The 27979-nt window shown below is 41.6% G+C and overlaps 1 protein-coding gene and 1 long non-coding RNA gene across 3 annotated transcripts in view; one reads left to right on the plus strand and one right to left on the minus strand.

The window, feature by feature from the left end:
• Positions 1-17640, minus strand: part of LOC126727415 (uncharacterized) — a 105909-nt gene extending 88269 nt beyond the window's left edge. For both annotated transcript variants that reach the window (XR_007656240.1, XR_007656239.1), the window contains exon 1: positions 17251-17640. This is a non-coding gene — a long non-coding RNA (uncharacterized LOC126727415). The remainder of the gene's footprint in view (positions 1-17250) is intronic.
• Positions 1-27680, plus strand: part of LOC126727410 (receptor-like protein kinase FERONIA) — a 77726-nt gene extending 50046 nt beyond the window's left edge. The window contains exon 3 of the mRNA XM_050433081.1: positions 26618-27680. Within this exon, the coding sequence (XP_050289038.1) occupies positions 26618-27615 (998 nt within the window). The 3' untranslated portion in view covers positions 27616-27680. The remainder of the gene's footprint in view (positions 1-26617) is intronic.
• The last annotated feature ends 299 nt before the right edge of the window (positions 27681-27979 follow it).

Below are 27979 nucleotides of genomic sequence, written 5' to 3' on the forward strand. Positions count from 1 at the left end.
CATACATTAATACATGTAAAACCTTGTGATGGTCAAATCACATTGTACCTGCACATGTATCAAGAGTAGTAAAGAATATTGCATGTTTTGTGTGTGAAAAACATCGCAAGATTGCATAAGTGTATACATCTTATGACGATTTGAGATATGAGAAAATCACTTTAACTCACACACAAACATAACTGCTTGATGGAGACTATCACCTTCGAGGTACATCCTATAACTCCCACATCTCCTAGAATACACACTTGCAATCATTTTTAAAGCATTTTTTATCTTTTTGCTTTTTATTTTCTTTGCATATTTTTCTTTTTAAGCAAATCATGCATGAGCATATAAGGGATAGAAAAGAAATACCCAATTATGTTAAGCTTTTGACATTCCAATTTTGCTATGTCGAAGCACACAAATGTCATTGACACTGCACTTTTGCTATACCGAAGCATACAGGTGTCATATTATGATTGGCGGGCAACAGTGGTGAGATGGTTATTAATGCCTTTCTCTTAGGATTTTTTAGTATTTCCCGTCAAAAAGAGTGATACGAGTGTTAAGTACAAGAGATAACTTAATCTTACTCATTACTAACAAGAGCCACAAAACTCACTTGCTTAGTTGTGCATTGAGATTCTCATCTAAGGTACAAATGATACAAAGTTTAGAAGACTTAGTTTCAATGGCCATCCAAAGTACACAAGTACCAATGTACACATAACACACATTGTTTTTGCATTTTTCTGATTTTCAAAAAAAAAAAATTTTTTTTTTTTATTTTTATATGAAAAAAAAAACACAGCAAAACTGAAAAATAACTGAAAAATAACCAAATAAAAACATGTTAAACAACCAAAGCATAAAAACTAGACTGACTCAAAACTTAAAAGCAAAACACATTAGCAATGCACACACAAAAACAAGAAGAGAGAGAGTAAAAGAGAAAAGTGATAGAATCACTTGGAGTCTTTTTCCTTCCACACCCTGGAAGAACCTTTCCTTTGATTATACCCTTGAATCGACGGTGAAGGGGAAGAATTAAAACCGTTCAAGTTTGAGAAGAACATGAGGGCTTTGAGAAGATCTCCAAGGGGAGCAAGAGAGGATTTAAGCTTATTCTAGTTCCCAGATGCTATCATGCCGTTGCTTTGTTGAGTGGTAAGCCACTTGTAGCAATTTGGTCGAGTATGACCGGCAGCTCCACAATGATGACAGAGATACTGCTTCTTTTGTTTAGGCTTTTAAGAGTTAGGCTTTTAAGAGTTAGCCTTCTTAGCCCTAGGGTTTTTAACATCTTTCTTCTCAAGCTTAAGGAGTGCTCCTAAGATAGATTTACCCTTGTCTATGTTCTCACTAGCTAATTCAGTTTTAATCTCATTGTTCTCAATTTTAACATTATTAGCAGGAGGAACAAAAACAGTAGTACTAGAAGAAGCAATATTAGAGGAAGAAAGACCATACCCTAAGCTTGTTCGATCTGAAGCAGATTTCTAAATGCTGAGCATCTCATCAAGCTTTACGCTTGAAGTCCTTTCCAATTGAGCTTTGACTTGAAACAGCTCTGCTTCAAGCTTCTTGGTCTTCTCAGCCAAGAAATTGTTTTCAAACCTCAGTACTCCAATATTCTGATTAGCCTCATCAAACTTTATGGAAAGCTCCTCACGGTCAAGTTCCACATCACCGAGCCTCTTGGTGGTTAGCCTATACAGTTTCTCATGCTTCTCAAAAAGCTTGTACAGTTTTTCATAGGCTGTAAGAATGTCATCTTGATCATCCATCTTTTCAAACTTAGATTCCACCAATTCCTCTTCTTCAACCACAACTTCGACAATCCCATCAATAGGATTAACAGTGGCTGTGAAGGCATTTAAGATTCTGCCATCCTCATTGTCGGAATCATCCTTAGGCTCGGTGTCACTCAAGGTAACAGCAAGTGCCTTGCTCTTCCTAATGCTCTTAAGATATGTAGGACACTCATGTTTCATGTGACCGAAGCCTTGACACCCAAAGCACTTAGGTCCTGCAGGAACAGTGTACTAACCACCTTCCTTTGCATCTTTCTTCCCTTTGTCTTGGCCTTTAAATTGAGAAGAACTGGATTGCCTGCGGTCCTTGTCGAAACCCTTTCCATTTGCGTTCTTCATATACTTCTTAAACTGTCTGGTGATGTAGGACTTCATCTTGGAATCTTCATCATCAGAAGACTCATCTGTCTCACTGCTCTTGGCCTTCAGTGCCATGCTCTTGCCTTTACCCGTCTTGCCAATCCTTGTCAATCCTAACTCGTAGGTCTGCAAGTTTCCAACCAGCTCAATCAAAGGAATCTTATCAATATCCTTTAATTCCTCTATTGCCGTGATCTTGGCATGGAATCTCTCGGGTAGAGATCTAAGCAACTTCCTTACAATCTTGGGTTCAGGAATGGTTTCCCCAAGATTGAAGGCTGAGTTCACTATGTCCTTTAGCTTGGCATAGAACTCATCGAATGACTCATCCTCCTCCATTTTTATCTCTTCAAAGCTTGTAGTGAGCCTCTAAAGTTTTGAATCTTTGATAGCCTTTGTACCCTCATAAGTTGTTTGGAGGATGGTCCAAGCCTCCTTGGCAATTTCAGTTGAGGATATCTTCTTGAACTCCTCATTGGTGACTACACTGAACAACGCATTCAATACTCTGCTGTTGAAGTTTGCTGCCTTAATCTTGGCATCATCCCAATCGGCTGGCGTTTCTGTAGGCTTAGTCCAGCCTATCTCCACAGCTTGCCACACTTTCTCATCTAAAGACTACAAGAAAGCTCTCATGCGTACTTTCCAGTATGCATAGTTAGTGTTATCAAATAAAGGAGGTATGATTAATGACTGTCCTCTATCCATGACAAACAGGGGTCAATGGATCAACACAGTAAAGATTAAATCCTAATCAGAGTGTGCCTGTTCTGATACCACTTGATAGGCCACAAACTGAATGACCCCTTGTGATAGAAATTAATTAATTAATTAGCCAAGTTATTAATTAATCAATTTATCATGCAAACGTGTGGTAGCACAAACAAATCACCAATAAACTAATTATGCAGCGGAAAATAATTAACACGGTGATTTGTTTACGAATAAGGAAAACCTAACGGCAAAAACCCCACCAGGTGATTTTCAGGTCACCACTCCCGAAACTCCACTATTATCACAACAAGCGGTTACAAGTAAAGGAATCCCAAGTACCTTACCAACCTATAGTTGAACCCTTACCCCAATACCCAATTAGACTTGGTCTGTAGTGACAGTTCCCCTTTCTGATGCACGACTCCAAAGTACGTGACTAACCAATTGCGCGGAGCCCAATACGTGACTTCAATCACCAACTAAGAAGATTGTTGGTTGCAAAGTTCTTAAGTTCATCCACACGATGAAGATCAAGAAGATGCTTGGTCACAAAACCCTACGGTGCACATACACAGCAACTTCTTCAAGAGAAAGAGATGAACTAGGGCAAGAACTTCATCTCCGGTCACAATTTGATTGAACGAAGTTTGCTCAATGCTTGTGCAACTTGTGAACTGTTTGACGGCCCTTAAAACAATCCTTTTATATGTCCAGGGTTAGGAGAAAAGAAAGCCCAAAGACATATTCACAAATCCCAAGAAAATTAGATCAGAATTATGAAATTCTTAAACCTCAATAGATAGTAGGTGTCGAGCAGGTGTCAAGCACACGGGGCTTGAACAGCTTTCTTAAGCTCCATAGATGCAGCTTTCGAGCTTTAATGAATTTGCACTTTCAGCTTGTTTTCTTGGACAGACTTGAAGGCTTCAACACTTTATCTTGAAACATGGTTTCTTGAAGAATTTAAACACATCCTAAATCTACCCAAATACAAGTAAAGTGCGTTTTGTCAAAGGATAAGCCAATTACATAAAATAGTGACATATGTTCCTAACAAGTGAAACACATATGTCCTAACATAGAAATTTTGCAAGTATGAAGGGTATTAGAAGAAGATGTAATCCAATGGTAGATTTTTCAAAATTCATCTCTAATAAAGAAGATATTTAGTAAGGTTGTAGTCTTAGACTACAACCAATTTGTAACTAAACTTTATCCATATATAAAATAAGAAATAAAGTTAGTTGAGTAATAACTAGAATTTTAAATTTTACCAAATAATAAATAATCATGGTAAGATTATGTATGGATTGCATAGGACAGTTTTTGTTTAAGCCATGTAATTCAAAAAGATTTAAAAAGAGTTTTAACAAGACAATAACATCATATTACGGAAAATAATTAAACACTAAAAACATATTATACAAATTCCATATAAAAATAACTATGACAATTTTTTTTTTTTTAATAAATAGTAAAATTTTACATTATAAATATTTTAGCATTTTCCTGTAGTATGAATGGGTAAAAAATATTAGATATAAAAATAAAATAAAAATAAAATTAATGAGTGATTGAAACTTCTTGCTATAGTTACTTTAACATACATATTCATATTTTTGTTAGAAAATTTAGAAAATTATTTTCTTTAATATACATTTTCAATTTTTTTTTTTTTTTAAATTCGAGTAGAAACAAACTCAAAAATTATGAGTGTTTTCAATTAAAAAAAAATCTACAAACGACTCAAACGGTTGAATGCAATGTGAGATGATGGTTGGTAAGTTTTGGTCTTGACAAAGAGAGATCTTTGATAAGAAATAGTGGAAGATCAAAAAGTAGAAGACACTTAACTGGCATAGAACATCCCAAAATGCCAAATTCCTAAATTTTCAAAATCCTAGATAGTTTATTTTTAGAGATTAGTGAAGTTGTGGGGTTCTTAACTTAAAAAATGAATAAATTCATTTACTACTCTATCCTAAATATTTGCATTGATATACCATATTAAATATGTTAAAATAGATGCAAAAGCTAAAGTATAAAATAGAGCAATACAATAACATGTATATGAGGGTTGTGTGGTTCAGCCTTACAGCCAACGTACACAGAGAAAAAACCCTTAATGGTTACATCTTTAATATATGAGAGTGTAGTACAAATCCTATGTTACAATTACATAACATGTGTATATATAAGAGGCTAAATCCTAAACTAATTATACACTAACTATGGTTAGTAGGTTTATTGAAAAAATTATAAAGCCTTGGTCGTAACTACAATTTATGAAAAGCACATAGTTTTCTTTTTAAAAAAATTTATCCTAGTTATTGCATTCTATTAAATGTAACAATTGATCTAAGTTTTGAAGTTAAATTACAAAGTGAGAACGTGTTAAGAACCCACTTTGGAAAATAGGAACTGGTCTTCTAGATTAAGGTGGCCAAATTACATGATGTTGGTAACGGTCATCAAATAGCCCATGACCCATGGGCTGGCCCAGTAGCCCGCTAGCCCACCAGGCTAATGGGCAGCCCGGCCCGGTAATATTGAAGCCCGTGGGCACCCCAGTAGCCCAATGAAACAGGCTATGGGTTGGTTTCTTTACCCATGGGCGCCCGATGGGCCGGCCCGTTAGCCCAGCCCATTAGCCCGACCCTTTAGCTTGACTCATTGCCCAAAATTTATAACAAAATAATTTGGGGTTGGGTGGGTGAGGGATTGAACTTCTAATATTGCTTTTCCTTAAAAAAATTAAAATTGTAGAAAAAATATATGGGACAGAAAGAGAATAGAAATTGTGAATATGTAAATGTACAGCACTGTGATACCCAGGCCCAGCTGGGCCTTGGATCCTGACTCAACAGTGTGGCCCATGGCATCAAACTCTTTCTTCCTAAGGCCCCAGCCCGAGCCCACAAAAGTCACTACCCCAGGCCTCACATTGCCCGAAAGCCTGAGGAGTGGATAATTTCAATTAGCACGCACCCTCTTCCTCCACCTAGGCATTGCTCGGCAAACCTCCCGAGCAAGTAGAAAGGCACTCGAGGACACCATCTCTTGTATACCGAGAAGTGCCTTGCTGAATATCTCTGCCGAGCATATCTACTGAAGTGGGAACCATTTCCAAAGCCATTCTCACTACACCCCACTCCCACCTAAACACCCACTTACAATTAACGACATTGGACCTCCTATTGCACTAACGTTGGAGGTAATCATAGTCTCTCCACTAATTATTAGGCTATAAATATTAGAAGCTGAGGATGAAAAGGGGTTGGATGGTTGAGAGAAGAAACAGGGAGTAGAGTGAGCAATAGAAAAGACGTTGTAGTGAGAGAAGAGGAATTCTTAAGGGAGGTTACTGTGTTGGGTCTCTGTGCTAGAAACTACCCAAAGTAGGAAATCCAAAGCCCATATCTCAAATAGATTGTTAGCCCAATTGAGAACCAACCTATTAACTTCGTTTTTGGCGCGCACAATTGGCGCCGTCTGTGGGAATCTCCTACAAAGTTGTGGTTCGACTGAGACCCATACTCGGGAAAATGTCTAAAAAACCTTCGAGAGGCAACGCTGAAGGTGGTTCTGTGGGGTCTTCTCAGGGATCCACCTGGCGGGAACAAAGGCACAAGAGATGTGAAGATAGGGATCGTGAACCAGAGGAAGAACGGTCCAGCCTTGGAGAAGGGTCACACCAAACTCACCGAACAATATCAGGTGCTTCGAGGCACGGGCAATTCTACGAAAGAGATGAGGAGTTAGAGTGGCTACACAGACTGGTTTGAGATTTGGAGTTGGAGGTGAGAGGTAGGCACCAAAGAAGGGACCGAGATGACCGAGAAACGAGAGTTGATAGTGGGGGAAATTGATATGGGGCGGGGTCCAATCAATCCAGTTCCCGTTGACGTCAGGACCATTCACGTTCACGAGAGTCTCGTCAACACAAAGACCATTCCCATTCCTAAGAGTCACGTAGACACAGGGACCGTTCACGCTCACGCGAGTATACCGACTGGGGTTCAGACTTCCCAGAAGAGCGACAGTCCCACAATACCGCTATGCTATGAGCAGCGCCTTACGCAAAACCGCTCGGTCGCCATTCTTGGATGAAATTTAACGGGCCCCAATGCTGAGCAGATTCACTCGGCCACCATTTAACTCCTACAATGGGAAAACGGACCCGATAGAGCATGTCAATCATTATATCCATATGATGTCTCTACACACACGCAACAACGCGCTGATGTGCAAGGCATTTCCCTTAAGCTTCGAGCCCACGACATTAAGATGGTTTAATGGGTTGCGAAAAGGTTCCATTCACAACTTTGCCGAGCTGATTCAGGAATTCGGTGCCCGGTTTGTAACGTGCAACCGGGTGCGACAGCCGGTGGACGTGTTACTATCTATGAAGATGAGGGTCGATGAAACACTTCGCAGTTATTACAGTCGGTATTGGGAGCTTTACAATGAGATTGGAAGGGGTAACGAGAAGATTGTAGCAAACACTTTTAGAATGGGGCTGCCCGAGGATTTTGAACTACGGGAGTCATTGACGAAAAGGCTCCCAAGGATATGAGGCAACTCATGAGGTGCATTGAAGAGTATAAACACCTCGAGGATGATCAGCTACAGAGCAAAGGCAAGGCTCTGTTGGTAAATTGTCCTTGGCAGGGTGCTTTTCCACCAAGACCCCGAAAGGATTTGAGAATGCAAGAGCCGGAAGTACAAATGGGGGAGGTGAACGTGGCATTCAAGGAGCCAGTGCACAAGATCGTAGACCAGATTAAGAACGAGCCCTACTTCAGATGGTCGAACAAGATGGGGGGAGACCCATCCCGGAGGAACCAGAACTTGTATTGTACCTATCACAGAGATAAGGGTCATACCATCGAGTAGTGCCGGGTGTGGAAAGATCATCTAGGGCAGTTGGTGAAAGCAGGGTATTTGAAGGAGTTCGTGGTGGATTCCGAGAACCAGGGTACCGAGAAGGGAGCCTAGCAAGGAGGAATTCCTCTCCCACCCCCACTGGGAGTGATTGAAGTCATCCATGCCGCGCCGAGGAGTACGACGGTGACAAGAAAGGGGGTATTGACTATTGAACCTGTAAAAAATTACTCGGATGAGCAACCCCAAGAAAAGAAAATGAAATTTGCTTGGGAACCCCTTACTTTCGACGATGATGACCTAGAGGGAACGATCCAGCCACATGATGATGTGTTGGTGGTGACGGCTCGAATAAGTGGATTCCTAGTAAAGAGGGTGATGATAGATCAGGGGAGCGAAGCTGACGTGATGTACCCCGACCTGTTCAAGGGGCTTGGGTTGAAAAAGGAGGACCTCTTAAAGTATGATACGCCTCTGGTCAAGTTTGATGGCAGGGTAGTGATTCCCCAGGGGCAAATTTCCCTCCCCGTGAATATGGAATGTAAGGAGGTAGTTGTAACGTTTATATTGGTAGCCTTTTTTTCTCCTTATACATCGATTTTGGGAAGTCTGTGGATTCATGCAATGGGGGCCGTTCCATCAACCCTGCGTGTTAAGGTTAAGTTCTACACCGAACGGGGTGTTGCTGTGGTGAAAGGAAGCCAACAAGTGGCTAGACAGTGCCTAGTCACGGCAATTAATTAGAAGAATGAATGGGCCGACCAGGAGGAAACCACCAGGGAAGTGACTTTATAGTAATTACAGGAGCCTCGAGGAGAAAGGGGGGTTGTTGGTGCCGAGGAACTGATTAGGGTTAAAATATTACCGGATGTTGACATATATTTTCAAATAGGGACAAGTATGGCAGATGAGGAGAGGGTAGGGGTGTTGTTGTTTCTCATTCAAAATATAGATGTCTTTGCCTGGAATCCGTATGAGGTGCCCAGGTTGGATCTCGAATTCATAGTCCACAGGCTTAATGTAGACCCGTCGTTTCCTCCCAAGAAACAGAAGCCAAGGAGCACGTCGAGGCAGTTAAAATGGAGGTTAATAGGTTAAAGGAGTCCAGGGTGATAAAGGAAGTCTTCTTCCTGGAGTGGCTGGCGAATACCGTGGTAGTCAGGAAAAAGAATGGCAAATGGAGGGTTTGTGTAGATTTCATGTGAAAGTTCAAAAATGTGTACAAAAACACTTTTGAACGTTTAGACCCCCAAAAACCAACTTAACCAACACAAGCAATATGTCAAACAACAAGTGTGCGGAAACTTAACATATGCTATAATATGAAATTGGTTAAACAACTATCTAAGCCATAACAAAATAAACCACAGCAGATAATGTAAAGGCAGAGATAGAGAGGAAGGAAGAAGCAAACACAGAGATAACACCCGATGTGTTATCGAAGAGGAAACCGAAGACCTCGGCGAAAAACCTCTCCGCCGCCCTCCAAGCGGTAATCAATCCACTAGAAAATACAGTTGGGATACAAGGACAGCAATAGACCCTCCAAGCCTAATCTACCCAGTGCACCTAAGCCCTCCAAGCTTCTTGCTCCAACGAGGTTGCGCCGAACCTTTTTCTTTTCTAGCTTTCCGGATTCCGCTACTACACCGTAGCATCAACCAATGAAGATTGGCTCCTTCCTAACTGCTTCCCAGAACTCCAAACGACTGTCTCACAGAGATGATAATGGTGAGAACCAGGTTTGGTATAATGCCTCTCAAGGTTTTGACAATGGAGAGGAAGAGAGTGAGGGATTTTGATGAGACTCTAAGGTAGAGATTGTGGGTAAAACAATCTGGTTTTTCTTTAGGGTTTCTCTCTCAAAATTCTCTCTGGAAGCTCTCTTTCAATCGTGGGTTAAAAGGGTATTTATACTGAAGAAGAGTGGAATGCGAAACGTCAGGTTTTTCCAAAACAGGGGTGGCTCGCGGCTTGACCTCGCGGCTTGACTAAGTCGCGAGTTCCAGTCGCGAGATAACCGTATGGCCAGTTGTCCTGTTTTGTCCTGTAGTGCTCCAGCTAGCATGACTGTTCACCTTCCAGCATGCTTGGCACGTGTGCAGATTCTGGCGGGTTGAAGCCGCGAGTCCAGCCGCGAGTCCCAGCCGCGACACTCTGTTTTCTTGCACACTCTTGAGCAATCTTCACACTATCTCACTCACTACCCTTACAACAATCCCACCTAAATACAGGGTTACTAAATGCTGAATTACAAGCAAATTTGGCACGGAATAAAGCCAATTAGATGGTTGAATAAATTCAACCTTACATCATGGATTTGAATTGAGCATGCCCAAAGGACCCGTTCCTATGCCCAAGATCGATCAATTGGTGGATGCTACCTACGGGCACCTGAGGATGAGTTTCTTAGACGCCTTTCAGGGCTATCATCAAATCGCCCTAGCTGTCGAGGACTAGGAGAAGATGGCATTCATCTCTCCTGATGCCAACTACCACGACATCATGATGCCTTTCGGATTAAAGAATGTCAGGGCAACGTAGCAGTGGATGATGACGAGTATGTTTTAGGACAAAATTGGGCATACAGTTGAAGTGTACATTGATGACATGATGGTAAAAAGCAAGCAAGAAGTACAACACATTGAGGATCTTCAGGGGGTGTTTGAAGTACTTTGGCAACATAAGTTGCGCCTTAATGCAGAGAAGTGAACTTTTAGGGTAGGAGTTGGTAAGTTTTTAGGGTATTTGATCATTTGCCAGGGAATCGAAGTCAATCCCAACCAGATTGAAGCCATGAAGCATCTTAAGTCACCGAGCAATCCAAAGGAGGTGCAAGTATTAACCAGAACTAGACGAGAAGCCAACATTCGGGACATGGATGTTAAGATGTTCATGTGGAAGAATATAGTCACTAGATTTGGGGTGCCGGACTCCCTTATAACCGACAATGGGTTGCAATTTGACAGCAGGGTCTTCCACGAGTTTTGCAGTGATCTCGGCATCAAGAACAGATACTCTACCCCGGTATATCCTCAAAGCAATGGACAAGCCGAAGCCATTAACAAGACAATTGTGAATGGGTTGAAGAAGAGGTTGGACAGTGCGAAGGATAAGTGGGCCAAGGAACTGCCCAGTGTGTTATGGGCATATCGAACAACGCCCAAGAGATCTACAAGAGAAACTCCATTTTCTTTAATGTACGGGGCAGAAGCTGTGATACTGGCCGAAGTAAATCTATGCAGTGCATGAGTCAAAGGATTTAATCCCATCCAAAATGAAGGAATGATGGTGGAGCATTTGGATCTGTTGGAGGAATACCGGGAAGCGCCAACCATAAGGCTCGTTGAGTATTAGCAGGAGCTTGCTCAGCGTTATAACCGGGATGTCAAGATGAGGGTATTTGGTGCTGCGGACTTAGTGCTACCGAAAGCGGTAGGGCACATGCAAGATACGAATGTTGGGAAACTGGCCCCTACTTGGGAAGGGCCTTATAGAGTTACTGCTATCGCGGGCGTGGGTGCGTACTACTTGGAGGAACTAGATGAGAAGCCACTTCCCTGGCCATGGAACATCCATAATTTAAAGAAGTTTTATCACTAATCAGTTGTACACAGGAGTGTAGAGTTAGTGTAAACTTTTACATATACTTTAACTAATATGAAGTGATGTTTATCCATACAGGTGCATTCAATTCCATTACCGTTAATCCATCAACCCCAGCCAGCAAAAATAGGAAAGCTAAGAAGACTTAGGCCATTTGTTCGAAACTAAGGACAAAAGCCTGCTTCTCGGTTAGACCATTGTCACCGAACAAGTGGAAACCTAACTAAAAACTAAGGATAGAAGCCTGCTTCTCGGTTCGACCATTGTCACCGAGCAGGTGAAAACCTTACTAAAAACTAAGGACAGAAGCCTGCTTCTCGGTTTGACCATTATCACCGAGCAAGTGGAAACCTTACTAAAAACTACGGACAGAAGCCTGCTTTTTGGTTCGACCATTGTCATCGAGCAGGTAGAAACCTTACTAAAAACTAAGGATAAAAACCTGCTTTTTGGTTAGATCATTGCCATAGGGCAGGTGGAAACCTTACAAAAAGTTAGGACAGAAGTCTGTTTCTCAGTTCGATTCTAACAACCGAGCAGGTGAGAACCCCATAGGAATGTTTCCTAAAGGTTGAAAACTATCTAGAAACGGGGACCAACATCTCAATTGTCCATGCCCTATACTCTTCCCTAAAAGGTAGGAATAGTGACGCGTGTTAAATAGGGTTTCCATTGCCGAGGAAATAATTTATTCCCCTCTCCAGACCCATCCCGAGCATCATGCATGCCCGAAAATCATCTTTCCTGAGCATTTAGATAATAAACATATACACATTCAGGAAAAGTAGAAGAATATACCAAAGGAATTAAGCTTTAATCAAATATAGCCAACACGTTAAAATTAAATTAATGTCTCATCACCAAAACCCAGTGACTACAGAAAACTTAACCCAACAAAAATAATTGTTCAATCATCACAACCCGGTGACATAGGAAAATTTACCGAAGAAAAAAAATTACTTAAATAACGAGAAAATAAAGGTAAGCAGAAATAGTCTGGTTCAAGGATTATGCTGAAGGGTCTGCAGGTTGTGTCTGGGTGGCGGTCTCGAGTGGCTGCTGATTCGTCATGAAGGACTGAAACTAGAGGTCTTCACCGGGCTAGTCGCCAACATGGGGGTTACTAAAGACTTCCACATCAACCAGCTCCACGTGGGAGTCAATTTCCTCCACTAGCTCCCTCATGCTCGCCGTCTCCTCTTCATCAGTGCTCGGGAAAGGGATCTGACCAGGATTCCTTAAAGGGGAGTCCTCAGGGACCTTCAAGGCCTGTAAGGCAACTAACCAACCCTCCTCGAAACCAAGCTTCTGGGCTTCTAGGATGATAGGCTCAGTAGAGTTCTCAACGTCAGCATATCCCTCATTATACTATGTGTTCTCACAGGCCTCCAGAGCTACTTTCAAGTCAGCCAACTCCCCTTCCCATGCAGTATTCAAACTCGCCGCCTCCGCTAGTTTTTGTTCGGCCACCCCCAACTTAACCTCCAGCTCTATTGATCTTTTTTCTACCACCACCCTGGCTTTCTCGGACGCGGCAGCCTTCTTCTCCGTGGTTGCAGCAGCCTTCTCTTTATCTTTCGCAGTCACTACGACCTCATCTTTATGGGCCTTCTCCTGACCGGCATCTTCGGCCAGATCCTTCAGCCAGATCCTTCAGCCGCCCGTCAAGTATATGAGCTAATTGAGTGGCCTGATGATGCAACAATGATAAGTACGAAAACAAAAAGAATGCGCGTAGAAGTTAATGGTAAATTGAAAAACAAGAGATTACTGCAATAGTATGCCATTGCAACCTCCTTCCCATGGACTCATCTGTGCCCTCTTCAAAAGCATTCACATCCTTGGGTAAAAGAAGGCTGTGCACTAAACTTTGCGCGACACGGCCTCCTTTACCTTTATCCCACACAGGCACACTCGCGGTCGCAGAAAAGGGCTTGTCGTCCAGCTGAAATGTGGGTTGCCACTCCGACGCCGCTCGGGAGGTGGATGCCACATTTGTCTCGATTTGAGTCGGTGGCTCCTAGATTACGATGCATCCTGATGGCCGGGGTGAAGTCCCGGAGGGCGCTTCAACCGAGCCGATGGGGGTTTACTTGGTAGTGCCTTGCCTCTTTCAGGTTCATCCGGAAGGAGGAGGGGGAGGAGGGGAAGTTTGACCATGGCCTTGAGGTGGCTATTGCTACACGGATGACCAGGCACCGAGCATAAAATGGTTAACTGTCATTGTCCTTCGCGTCACTATGTCTTCACCTCGATCGGATTCGGTATCAGAGCCAATATGTTCGGCTGCTTCTTCCTCGACTTCCTGAACGGGTGCTTCAGGTTTGACGGGTTCCTTGGGTTCGATAGGGGCCTCGGGTTGAACGAGGGCTTCAAGTTGCACAGAAACGTGTGCCTGTTCACGGCGGGAATGAGACACGCGTTCAACTGACTCGTCACGTATGGGTGCAAGTTCATCCAAACATGTGTACTGCGGACCAAGATCACGGGCTTCGCCTACTGTGAGCCTCAAGGGAAAGAAATTTGCATGTCGTACGTCGATGTATGAAAGGAGGGGACTGTCAACCAGTAAAGCCTGGCTGAACGCTTGCCAAGTAGAGTACACGGGATCAACGCCGAGGATTAAATGAGATGCTCGGAGTTGTCCGTCCCAATGTACAAAAATTTCTGACCTAAGCACAAAATTTAGGTCCCAAACGTGCACTACTCTGAGATCCTTCTTGAACCTTTTACTCTCTACACGAAAACAGTACAAGAATTGATTAGTAATTGCCTGATCAACTCAAAATTGATAGATTTATAAAATCAAATTAAGAAAATATGTACGGGACCGACCAACATCATGTGGTGAGAACGCGCAGGGGAGCTCCTTGGCAAACCAGTTGCTGCTCACCCATACAAACTCTCCAGCTAAGTTCCCATTCGAGTCGGGCAGGCATGAAATAAGTCTTACCCTCATATCTCTGGCTTTCAAGTAGTAGTTCGAATCGATATTGCCGCACAATCTATACATGTAATTAATGTCATGGTAGTCCAGGTGCAAGTTGAACAATTGGTTTAGCCTACTAACGCAACTCACCACTCGGTAAATGTTAGGGGGGAATTGGTCGGGACACAGACCATAAAACCTAAGTGTACCTATGACGAAGGGGTAACGGGGAACCTAATCCCACCCTCAATAATTGCCATTAAAGGAAAGAAAACTGTATTTATACCATGACGCCTTTGGATGTCGATATCACCCTCGTGACAGTAGGCAATATCAACATCCTCAATGACGTTATAGGCAGCCCTAAAGGTAGCCAAGGGGGCTTCTGAGGAAAGGAGATGAGAATAGCCCATTTTCTAAGGTAAGATTCCTAGAACTAAGATTACGATAGAACAGAAAGAAATAAAATAAATAGAAGGAAAGGGAAAAGGGACTTACTGAAGGCTCTAAAGAAGAAGGATGTTTTGGGCTAGAAGACAAATGCACAGAGTGTATGCTCGGCAGAGTGAAAGCTTGGAAAACAGAGAATGCAAAACTGAAGAAAAGACTTAGAAATGGCTATTTATAGAGGTCAAAAGGGGAAATAAATGACCTATAATAATTGAGGGGCGGGAAACCCTACGAATCCTTATCATACTTGCCACACGCATGTCGCCTCAGTTTACGAACCGTCAGACAAAGATGACGGCTGAACCAACCCGACAGACGTAGCACGCCTGTCTATCCCTATGAGGAGTCTCCACCCTTAGATGACGTTATGTCATACATCACTGGGTCTTCTATCTAGTGGGGTTTTGATCCTCGAATCACGTATGCTGAGCTTACTGAGACTGCCTATCTCTTCTTTAGGATAGCGTGTCATTCTTTGTGGCCTATTTCTCATCTCCACACCATCCCTCTTGAGCGATGTGTGCTTTTGTACGCTTTTATGTCTGGTGCGTCTATCAGCTTTCCACATCTGTTTCTTCGTTCTTTGAACGAAGTTCATAGGAGTTCTGTTGTAGTGCATGCTCTTATTCATCCTATTTTCATTCATAGGATTTTGTTGTTTCTTGGTCTAGCTGATTTTCCTGCCCCTGCCGGTGAGCCCGTTCATGTTGTTGCTCCCATAGTTGCCACATTCCTTAGGCAGAGGGCTGCTCACTTGAGAGTTGGTCCTACGCGTCCTAGAGGTTCGTCATCTGGTGCTGTTCCCCCTCCTCCCTCTTCTACAGGTACTGATGCTGCTGAGGCGTCTAGTGCTGCTGCTGCTGATGCTGATGTTCCTCCACCGACTACTTCGGATGATTCAGACATTCGACGTATGTTGGATCATGTCTTGACCATTCAGGTGGCTCATGGACAGATTTTGGTGGACGTGCTCGATGAGATCCGTGCTTTGAGTGCAGAGTTGGCACAGTTTCAACGTTCCTCATCGCCACCTCCTTTTGATGATGGATTTTTATTGCCCTTTGGCATTCCGTCATAAAAAGGGGGAGTACATTTACATTTTGAGCACTTGTAGAGTTTTTGTTTTCAGGGGGAGAGCTTTTTTGTTGGTTGGAGCTTGTGGAGTTTAGATTGTATCTAGGTGCTTCACAGTGTATTTTACCTTTTTTAGCTCTTGCCATATTTTTTTGTTGGGCTATTCATGTTAGGGGGAGATACTTTTATTGCTTTATATGTTTCTTGTTTCAACTGCTTATTGATTTATATTTATGAGTTATTCATTGATATATGTCTTTATTTTGAGTTGGTTGAACTCAAGAATTTATTTTGTTTACTTGTATTTTCCACACATGCGGTTATGCATTTTGTTTAGTGTTTTAGGAAATATACAGGTTGATTCAATTGAACTACTGTCTACACTTGCAACTGATGGATAGTAGTTAGGATTGAATATAGTTATATTATTATGTATTGATATTCACATGGATCTCATCACAAGCATAAAGCAACTTGGCAGTCTTCACTCACTCCCACTCATTGTTGCTCTAGTTCAATAATTTTTCTCAAATTGCTTTGTTACAGTCACTGACCTCTTGCACTCATGAAGCCACCCTATGCTCACACCTATCTTATTCCTCTGCTGCTTATTCTTCCTTCTTTCTTATTTAACAATTGCTACTTCTACACCTCTTTACAAGCCTGTTGAAAATATTGTCGTTAACTGTGGCTCCCCTGGCAGCTTGAAGGGGAATGATGACCGTGACTGGATCGGAGACAAAGGCTCCAAGTTCGCTCCAACAGAAGAACCTGATCACAAATCTAAAGCCTCTGAAGCCCAACACCAAGTCTCCGTCGAGACTGTCCCCTACATGGCTGCCCGTTTATCTTATAGGCAATTCACATACGTGTTTCCGGTCACTCCTGGACCGAAATTCGTCAGGTTGTACTTCTACTCCGCTGTTTACTCAGGTTTTGAAAGTTCTAAGGACTTTTTCACTGTTAAAGCAGGTTCCTTCACCTTACTTAGAAACTTCAGTGCTTCCATTTATACTGATTCATTGGACCGAAAGGATATTTATAAAGAGTTCTGCATCAATGTTGATGAGAATCAAAAATTGAACTTAACCTTCATCCCTTTTACAAGTACTTCTATGAATTACCATGCTTTCATCAACGGAATTGAGATTGTCTCCATGCCTATGGACCTATACTACAAGCCACAAGATGTCATTAAAGGTGAAGAATTCGTCCCAGTTTATGTCGGCCAACCTAATCCGATCTACATAGACTACAGCATGGCTCTCGAAATGGTTTATCGATTAAACGTGGGTGGAAGCGCGATACAAGCAAAGGACGACACAGGCATGTTCAGAAAATGGTCAGAGGGAGATTATTTGTTGTCTGGAGGCTTTGTGCCTCGCGATCCATCTTTGAAGCCAAAATACACAAAAATACCAAATTACACTGCACCTGATGCGGTCTATCAGTCTGCAATATCAATGGGTCCAGACAGAACTAAGAACAAGCAGTCTAATTTGACATGGGGCTTACCTGTTGATACAGGATTCAATTATCTGGTGAGGCTCCATTTCTGCGAAATAGAGTCTGAGATACATGCCAGTGGGACAAGGGAATTCTATATCTATATAGACTATCAGCTGGCTGAAGAAAGAGCAGATGTACTATTGTGGACTGACGACAACGATACGCCTTACTACAAGGACTTCGTGGTGATGATAAAAAACAAGGGTAATGACACACATCTGCTTTCCATTGATCTACACTCTAGATTAGATGCTGATTTGATCGATGCCATTTTAAACGGCGTGGAAGTATTCAAATTGAGTGACTCAGACAACAATCTTGCCGGAGCCAATATTGCAGCTCCATTGTGTAAGGTTGAATTTATTCAACCATCTAATTGGCTTTATTCCGTGCCAAATTTGCTTGTAATTCAGCATTTAGTAACCCTGTATTTAGGTGGGATTGTTGTAAGGGTAGTGAGTGAGATAGTGTGAAGATTGCTCAAGAGTGTGCAAGAAAACAGAGTGTCGCGGCTGGGACTCGCGACTGGACTCGCGGCTTCAACCCGCCAGAATCTGCACACGTGCCAAGCATGCTGGAAGATGAACAGTCATGCTAGCTGGAGCACTACAGGACAAAACAGGACAACTGGCCATACGGTTAACTCGCGACTGGAACTCGCGACTTAGTCAAGCCGCGAGGTCAAGCCGCGAGCCACCCCTGTTTTGGAAAAACCTGACGTTTCGCATTCCACTCCTCTTCAGTATAAATACCCTTTTAACCCACGATTGAAAGAGAGCTTCCAGAGAGAATTTTGAGAGAGAAACCCTAAAGAAAAACCAGATTGTTTTGCCCACAATCTCTACCTTAGAGTCTCATCAAAATCCCTCACTCTCTTCCTCTCCATTGTCAAATCCTTGAGAGGCCATTATACCAAACCTGGTTCTCACCATTATCATCTTTGTGAGACAGTCGTTTGGAGTTCTGGGAAGCAGTTAGGAAGGAGCCAATCTTTATTGGTTGATGCTACGGTGAAGTAGCGGAATCCGGAAAGCTAGAAAAGAAAAAGGTTCGGCGCAACCTCGTTGGAGCAAGAAGCTTGGAGGGCTTAGGTGCATTGGGTAGATTAGGCTTGGAGGGTCTATTGCTGTCCTTGTATCCCAACTGTATTTTCTAGTGGATTGATTACCGCTTGGAGGGCGGCGGAGAGGTTTTTCGCCGAGGTCTTCGGTTTCCTCTTCGATAACATATCTGGTGTTATCGCTGTGTTTGCATCTTCCTTCCTCTCTATCTCTGCCTTTACATTAATCTGCTGTGGTTTATTTTGTTGTGGCTTAGATAGTTGTTTAATCAATTCCATGTTATAGCATATGTTAAGTTTCCGCACACTAGTTGTTTAACATATTGCGTGTGTTGATTAAATTGGTTTTTGGGGGTCTAAACGTTCAAAAGTGTTTTTGTACACGTTTTTGAACTTTCATTTGGTATCAGAGCGGGTACACATCTGTTTGGTTTTATTACCATTGTGTGATCCTTGACTCCCTTTCTTTTGAGATGGATAGGTCTCAATCCCTTAATGCACCTCCATATTTTGATGGAAGTAACTATGCATTTTGGAAGGTTCGTATGAGAGCCTTTTTATGCTCTATTGATGAATCCGTGTGGGATGCTGTTGAGATGGGTTGGACCAAACCTGAAGCAGCCAAATCCACATGGGATAAGGCAGCACTTACTGCATCTAATGCTAACAGTAAAGCACTAAATGCTATTTTCTGTGGTGTGTCTCCAGATGAATTTCACAGGATTTCTCACATTATTATTGCCAAAGATGCATGGGAGATTCTGGAAACAACTTATGAAGGCACGAAGAAGGTGAAAGATACCAAGTTACAAATGCTGACCACTCGGTTTGAGGAGCTCAAGATGAGTGAGGATGAGTCTTTCGACTCGTTCTATGGGAAGTTAAATGAAGTGGTTGTCAGCAAGTTTAACTTGGGGGAGAAGATGGAGGATTCTAAGATTGTAAGGAAGATCCTTCGATCATTGCCGGAAAGCTTCCGTGCCAAAGTGACAGCCATTGAAGAGAGCAAGGATCTTGACGACATCAAGGTTCAGGAGCTGGTTGGTTCTCTACAAACCTATGAAATGTCGCTGCCAAATCAACGGAAGGGTAAATCCATTGCTCTAAAGACTGTTAATGAGAAGGTGGAAGATCAAGGCTCTTCGGGAGAAGATATGGTTGACAAGGATGTAGCCTATCTTGTTAAAAATTTCAAGAAGTTTTTGAAATTCAAAAACAATGGAAAATTTGATGATAAGAGAAATTTCCAAAATTCTGGAAGGGAGAAGAGGGATTTCAAGAGGAAAGATGGAAAAGAATCCCAATCCACACAAGGTGTTACTTGTTTTGAATGCAACGGGCATGGACACTTCAAGAGGGAATGTCCTAACTATTTGAAATCAAAAGGCAAGGTGTACGCCACGACTTTGAGTGATTCAGATTCGTCCGACTCAGAATCTGAGGAGAGCTGTGATGGAGAAGGGAACTACTCAGCTTTCATGACTATTGCTCATGTTGAGTCTTCGGATGAATTGAATTTGCTTGTTCAAGACCTTGGAGAACATAGTGAGGATGACTCACTAGGAATTGTTGAAGAATCAGAAGCTGAAGAAGAAGAAAGCACAGCTACTCTTCAAGAAAATTACAATTCACTGTTGGAGAAATCTGGCGAATACACAAGGGTGGCCAAGGCTGCTGTGAGAAAGATGAAGAAGGCTGAGGAGGACTACAAAAGTCTCCTAATCCGGTATAGGGAGGCCAAATGCGAGATTGAAACCCTTAATGGTGAGCTGTCCGAAGCCTACACTAAAGTGAGATTCCTTGAGAATGAGGTTGTTCAAGCAAATGCAAAAATAGAGAGGGTCACCACCAAGAAGCTTGATGATGTTATATCATCTCAAAAGAGCTTCTCAGACAAATCCGGACTGGGATATACCGGAGGAAGTAGCTCAACTGGAAATGTCACCAAAGAAGTGAAGTTTGTGAAGTCCAAAGATCCAGTTGTAGCTGACTCTACGAGTGTGAACCTCGAGGTGGAGAAAAAGAAGAATGTGGTGGACCAACGGATGCTGAATCATCGGAATCAGTCTATGGGCAGGTCCGAGTCTCGTGCCAAGTCACGTCCACGACCACAAAGAGGTCCTAGAGGAATGTATGTGTGCCATTATTGCGGACTTCAAGGGCACACTCGACCAAATTGCCAAAAGCTGAGGGCAATGAACAGTGCTACTCCTCAAAGGTCAGGAGGACCAAGAACTGATAGGAGAACTTGGGCAGGGGATTAACCTAGAGAGCAAAATGGAGATCCCGGAATGATGGACGTGATGAAGATGATTGGTGCATTCACCAACTGCTTGGAAAGCTTCTCACGAAGGTTTGAAAGCCCTAACTCCCGTACCCAATCCTCTAAGGAAATCACCCCAAACGCAAGTGTCGTATGGGTGAAAAGGGGTACTCATGCATAAGCATTACAACATGTCCATGCATTAATATTTCCTATGCTTTGTGACTATGTTTGTTTGGTATGCTTGTTGGTTTTGATTTCGTTTGCTTGTCTGTCTTCTTGTGAATATCTCTTAATTGTGTTAAATGTGTTTTATCAATCTTTTTGTTTCTTGAGTCAAAAATCCAAAAATTACATAAACATTTGAAAATCAAAAAGCTTGATTGACTTTGTTGAGTTTTGTCTTAAAACTCGTTTTGCCGTGTACCTTTGTGCTAATGGCTTTGTGCATTCTCGAGCATTGCTTGTTTTCATGCACTCATATCACTTTGGGAAAAATCTTGAAATCTATGTGATTGTTGTAAATAGATCTTCAAACTTGTCATGAATGATTAGTGAATGGTTATGTTGATCTTGAAACTTGCATAGACTTGTGTCTATATCTCTTCCCACCTTTTTTTTTTTTTTTGCTAAAAAGAGCTCACTAAATGTAAATCTCCAAATGAAAAGAGATATTGAGCTGCAAAAGCCTGTCGCACATTCTAGTATTTGACTAGGAAAAAGGGTAAGCGACTTTATATTAAAAGTGAAATTTCTTTCAAAAAGGGCCAAAGGCCTATTCTTCAAAGAAAAATGTTATATATCCCTCTCACAATGAGAGATGATTGCCTCAAAAGATCAAATGTTATGGCTGAAAGTGGAGTAAAATGAAAGGCTCCAAGTTATGTTATCAAGTTGTGTGGGAAGTCATATATTCATATTTCTATAATTGAGATTGGTCACATGATCTAGTGCTAATTGTGTATGCCTTGGTTGAATTGATCATTGAAGCTTCACATTAGACAAAGGACTATTTCATTGTTGATATCCACACACAACACACAAGTTTATGTTTGATAAATGCCGTATTCATTTGTGTGATTGTACTTGATAAAATGTGTTTTCACATGCTCAATCTTTGTTAATTCAAGCACAAAAAGATTTTTGAGTGTTTTAGGTGTTTTTGGAAAGTGTTTTGCTGAAAAATCTGAAAAATTTCAAAAATACAGTTTTGCCCTGTTTTGGCGGCTCAGTCGCGGGTGTGTCAAGTCGCGAGCCTCAGTCGCATCTTCGCTGGTCAGTTTTGGCGACTTGTTCGCGAGTGGAAGGTCCAGTCGCGAGATTCACTCAGAGATTTTCGCGGCTCAGCTCGCGACTCACTCGCGGGTAGACCTTCCAGTCGCGAAAAACACTTAGAAAAAATTTTTCAAAATTTTCCTCTTGAGTGCTTTGGCGGCTTGAGCTGGCGACTGTGTGGCGACTTGAACCAGTCGCGAAAATCGCGTGTTTTGCAGAAACAGGAGCAGTTTTTAAACTTTTTCAGTTTTTCCCTCGAATTTTTTTGACTGTTCATCTTCTCTCTAAACACTCTCCCTCCCAAACACTCCGTGCTCCCTTTTCCAATCTCTTGTGTTGCATCCTTACAGCCCAAAATCGTCGAGTTCCAGGTATGGGTTTTCTGTTTTTCACTCTTTTCTACTTGATTTTGTGCTTTTACCCTTGATTTTTCGCATTTGATTGTGTTTTTGAAATGGGTTTGTGGTTCGGTCTCTGCTCTTTGTTCTTGCTTAGCTTGTGGATTCTGTTGTTATAGGTTGTGTTAATGATAGTCATTGTCATATTGCTCTTATGCTTAGCTAAGTATTCCTTTCATTTCAATCTGAACTTTGAGCTGTTGAGATGTTACTATTGGTTCTGTTGAGGTTGTGAGTTTTTCCTTTGCAAGATGCGCATGTCTTAGTTTGATAATCTGTGGGAAGACTCTGTTAGGTTCAATATATTGTTTGTTTGTAATATCATTTTTTTTCTTAAATCTGCCTCAATGTCCTTCATCTGCCTTCTGGATAGCTTCACCATGTTGTTCATGTGTTTCCTATCCTAGGCTTGGTTTATCCATATGTTTGAACTAAATTACTTGCTGTTTAAGTGTTTGAAGTTCACTTGTTTGATTGATATCTCTCTCTGTTAACTACATGGTACTGACTAGTTATGCGCATATATTGTTATATGTTGTTGTGGCCTTTTCTGATTGTTCACAGATGGCTCCTTCACCTCAGAAGAAGAAATCTACTGCGAAGAAGGCTGACAAAAGACTTAAGATGGATCCTAGATTGTTTAGGTCAGTTCATCATTTTGAGAGATACAAGGATAACTTCTTGAATGCAGGAATCATTCAAGAGAGATTTGTGGATTTGGATGATTTAAGGCAAACTTTTATTCCCAGTTGTTTTGAAGGAAGAGGATGGGACAAACTTTTAAGTGATTTCCCTTTGGTGTGTGAACCTCTGATTAGAGAATTTTATTCAAATGCTGTGATAAAGGAGAATGAGTTAAATTGCTGGGTTAGAGGGAAAGAATTCATCTTGGATGCACATGTCATAGATGATGTACTAGGGCTTGAGGGTTTGGATGATGAGGAGTTTGTCAATTTCAAGGATAGGAGTGTCTCTATTGAAACAGTTCAACAGAGAATAGGTGGGCAGAGAGAAGGGAAGTGTTTGAATACCACTGCCTTTCCAGTGGACATGAGGGTTCTAACCATAATCATGATGTTTAACCTTTATCCTATTAGGAAGTTGACCACAATCAATTGTGCTAGAGCAATTTTTCTGATGGATCTCAAAGAGAAGAACTTCATAGATATAAGTTCCCACATCTTTGACATCATTGTGGATGAGACAAGAACAACATCTAGACCAAAACTGATCTTTCCCAGTCTCCTAATGAGGATATTTCGAAGGAAGGGTGTTCAAATTCCTCAAGACATCAGTCACATGTCCACACCCTCTGCAATCAACAAACTTACCTGCAAAAGGATCAGTGTTAGGCTTCCAGGAGAAGAAGATGAAGGTGATGAAGGAGAGGAAGTCCCAATGGAGACTGATGTAGAGGCAGCAGGGCATGCATCCACCTCAACACCAAGGAGGAGTGGCAAGAGGTCCAGAGCTTCAACTTCTGCAGATGCACCTCCAGATGCTTTCCAGATCATTCTGGAAAGGCTTGATGGGATCAGGGCAGTCCAGACTGAGCATTCTGACAGAATGAGAGCCATGCAAGACCAGATTGATGTCTTGGCTGCTACACTTGACAGCTTCACAACTCAGCATGACCAGTGACCCTTTGGCCATTCCATGTCAAAAAGGGGGAGAAAGTTCATTAATAATTGAAGCAGAAAAGCAGCTCTTGAGGGGGAGTTATTTGTTGAGGGGGAGTAATTAGTGTTTTTATGGTTTTTTATGTTTTTTAATACACTGGGTTTTGGTGTATAACTGTTTCTAACTCTTTTCATATACTCTTGGATAAACTTTTATATATGTTTGATGATGTTATTCAGGTATTTGTTAGTTTGTACCCATATGCTTTTGTAAGCTTTGAGGGTTTATGTTTTATGCATAGTTTGTAGGCCTTGTGGTTTGTACCATGCTTAAGTGCAGCCTTTATGCTATGTGAAATCAGTATTTTAAATCTAAATGTTCAACATTGTGGTTTATGTACTGTCACTCTTGTGCCCTTGTAGGATTGTTCCTAGATGCATATGCCATGTGTGCTATGCATTGGTTGAGTGTTGAGCATACAAGTGTCTTGCCTTGTGCTTGTTAACTTGTATGTCTTTGTGTTCATTCCAAGTGTGAATGAACACTGTGATCACTACTTTGTGGTGTTCACTTGGTTGATCAAGCCATGGTTTGTTCATTAACTCCATCTTATGCTTGATCTCTCTTTGCCTGTTTCATATGCATTTATAATTTTCTGCTTACAATGATCATGGTGTATTGTTGTGTTTCAGGAGTTTATGTTCATATGATTCAAGTGCTTCACAGCTTCTAGAATTAGGTGTGAGTGAGTTTTGATCAACTGTTCCCAACTCACATGTTAAGTCTAGAGTCTGTTTTAGGGTTTTGTCACGGAATAGCCAAAGGGGGAGATTGTAAGGTTGAATTTATTCAACCATCTAATTGGCTTTATTCCGTGCCAAATTTGCTTGTAATTCAGCATTTAGTAACCCTGTATTTAGGTGGGATTGTTGTAAGGGTAGTGAGTGAGATAGTGTGAAGATTGCTCAAGAGTGTGCAAGAAAACAGAGTGTCGCGGCTGGGACTCGCGACTGGACTCGCGGCTTCAACCCGCCAGAATCTGCACACGTGCCAAGCATGCTGGAAGATGAACAGTCATGCTAGCTGGAGCACTACAGGACAAAACAGGACAACTGGCCATACGGTTAACTCGCGACTGGAACTCGCGACTTAGTCAAGCCGCGAGGTCAAGCCGCGAGCCACCCCTGTTTTGGAAAAACCTGACGTTTCGCATTCCACTCCTCTTCAGTATAAATACCCTTTTAACCCACGATTGAAAGAGAGCTTCCAGAGAGAATTTTGAGAGAGAAACCCTAAAGAAAAACCAGATTGTTTTACCCACAATCTCTACCTTAGAGTCTCATCAAAATCCCTCACTCTCTTCCTCTCCATTGTCAAATCCTTGAGAGGCCATTATACCAAACCTGGTTCTCACCATTATCATCTTTGTGAGACAGTCGTTTGGAGTTCTGGGAAGCAGTTAGGAAGGAGCCAATCTTTATTGGTTGATGCTACGGTGAAGTAGCGGAATCCGGAAAGCTAGAAAAGAAAAAGGTTCGGCGCAACCTCGTTGGAGCAAGAAGCTTGGAGGGCTTAGGTGCATTGGGTAGATTAGGCTTGGAGGGTCTATTGCTGTCCTTGTATCCCAACTGTATTTTCTAGTGGATTGATTACCGCTTGGAGGGCGGCGGAGAGGTTTTTCGCCGAGGTCTTCGGTTTCCTCTTCGATAACATATCTGGTGTTATCGCTGTGTTTGCATCTTCCTTCCTCTCTATCTCTGCCTTTACATTAATCTGCTGTGGTTTATTTTGTTGTGGCTTAGATAGTTGTTTAATCAATTCCATGTTATAGCATATGTTAAGTTTCCGCACACTAGTTGTTTAACATATTGCGTGTGTTGATTAAATTGGTTTTTGGGGGTCTAAACGTTCAAAAGTGTTTTTGTACACGTTTTTGAACTTTCACATTGCTTGATCAACAACCTTCTGGGGCATCCAACGAGTCCAAGTCAAAGAATACAACAATATTCATTGCCATTGGAAGTGTTTTGGGCTTTTTAGTCGTGCTCACTCTAGTTTGTTGCATGGTTCTCTGTAAACTGAAGAAGACCAAGCACTATGGTTCTTACCATCCATTAGCAAAGTGGTGGTGGTGGTCTAGGCCTGACCCCTACAGAAGAGAGTTCTCAAGGAGAACAGCTTCATCACTGCCTGGAGAACAATGCCACTACTTCAGACTAGATGAAATCAAAACAGCAACCAACAACTTCAATGAAGATCTAATTATCGGTGTAGGTGGCTTTGGAAATGTTTATAAGGGTATGATTGAGCAAGGTAATGTATAATACCATGATTATCTTTTTATTTTTAGTTTTTTCCTGAACTTTTCCTAATTGCAGTAACACCGGGATTTCTAACTGCATATAATTAAGATTATTGATACTATTTTAGGACAAGTCTTTGCATCTTATGGTTTCCAAAATAATATAGAAATTAGACATAAGTCGTAAATATTTTTGTTTACACACAATAATATAAGAGTGGACCGAGTGGTGTTAGCTAGGGTTAGTGCAAGTTTTATTAAATAAAACTTACAAACCCATATGTCCTTATAGGTTATTAAAATCCATCAATCATATTTATTGTCACATTTATTGGGTTTTTAAAAACACAATAAAACAATATTTCATCCTCCAGGTAATATGATGGTGGCAATCAAGCGCATGAAACAAGAGTCTCGACAAGGTGCTCTTGAGTTTATGACAGAGATCAAAATGCTTTCTCAACTTCGTCATGTGCACCTTGTGTCTCTCATTGGATATTGTGATGATGAGGGTGAGATGATACTTGTTTATGAGTACATGACAAATGGTACCCTACGCCACCACCTCTATGACACACCTAACGACCCCCTCACTTGGAAACAAAGGCTCCAAATATGCATTGGAGCAGCACGTCGTTTGCACCACCTCCACACATGTACAAAGCATCCTATTATCCACCGTGACGTAAAAACAACAAATATTCTATTGGACGAGAAATGGGTATCCAAGGTGTCAGATTTTGGATTGTCCAAAATGGGTTTGGATAACACTGCTGTTAGTACCCTAGTAAAAGGGACATGGGGGTATTTGGATCCAGATTGTGCAAGATGCCAGCAATTGACAGAGAAATCCGATGTGTACTCATTTGGTGTAGTGATGTTTGAAGTGTTGTGTGCCCGGAAGGCACTAAATCCAAAACTCCAAGAAGAGCAGAGAAATTTGGCTAGTTGGGCTCAGAAATGCATTGATAGAGGGACCATAAGCAAGATCATTGATCCGTATCTGACGAACGAGATAGTGCCAGAGTGTTTAAAGGTGTACGTGGAACTTGCAGAAAGTTGTATATGTGATCATGGTATCCAACGGCCCACAATGAATGATGTGATGGAAAAGCTAGAGTTTGCATTAGAGCTCCAAGAGCAAGCAGAAGCGACCAAAGATACTAATTCAGAAGTGGTATCATTCTGTGTTGCCACTGCTAATGGAGCTCCTTGGTACAACAATTTTTACCATGGACAGGTGTTGGAGTCGAATAGTGGAACTGAGTTAAGTACGATCAATACTGGATTAAGTTACCATAGTCTTGATTCTGTTACTATTAGTATCACAAGTGAAGATGTCTCCTCAGGCACTAAAAACAGTAGTTCTTAAGCTTTGTAATTATTATTGTGTCTTTCTATAGTGAATAACTACGATATGGTGTGATAATTGACTTATTGTTATGGAAAAAATAAAATAATATATATGAAGTCAAAAAAAAAAATTCCTTTTGCTTTTTCAGTAACAGTAGATTACCAAAGATTTTTCTCTAAATGAGTTGAAATTAAGATTGGGGGACAATTAATTGACCTTTAGTGAAAAAAAGAAAAAAAAAAGAAAAAGAAAAAGAAAAAAAAAGACATCTACATTTATTTGCTAACATTTTTAATTAAATAAATTATAAAACAACAATTAAGTAAATGATTCAAATATGTACAGTAATTTCTTCTATGTTTAATATTTGCTATGGTTCCTA

Source organism: Quercus robur, chromosome 5 (genome assembly GCF_932294415.1).
Source record: "Quercus robur chromosome 5, dhQueRobu3.1, whole genome shotgun sequence".
NCBI lineage: Eukaryota > Viridiplantae > Streptophyta > Magnoliopsida > Fagales > Fagaceae > Quercus > Quercus robur.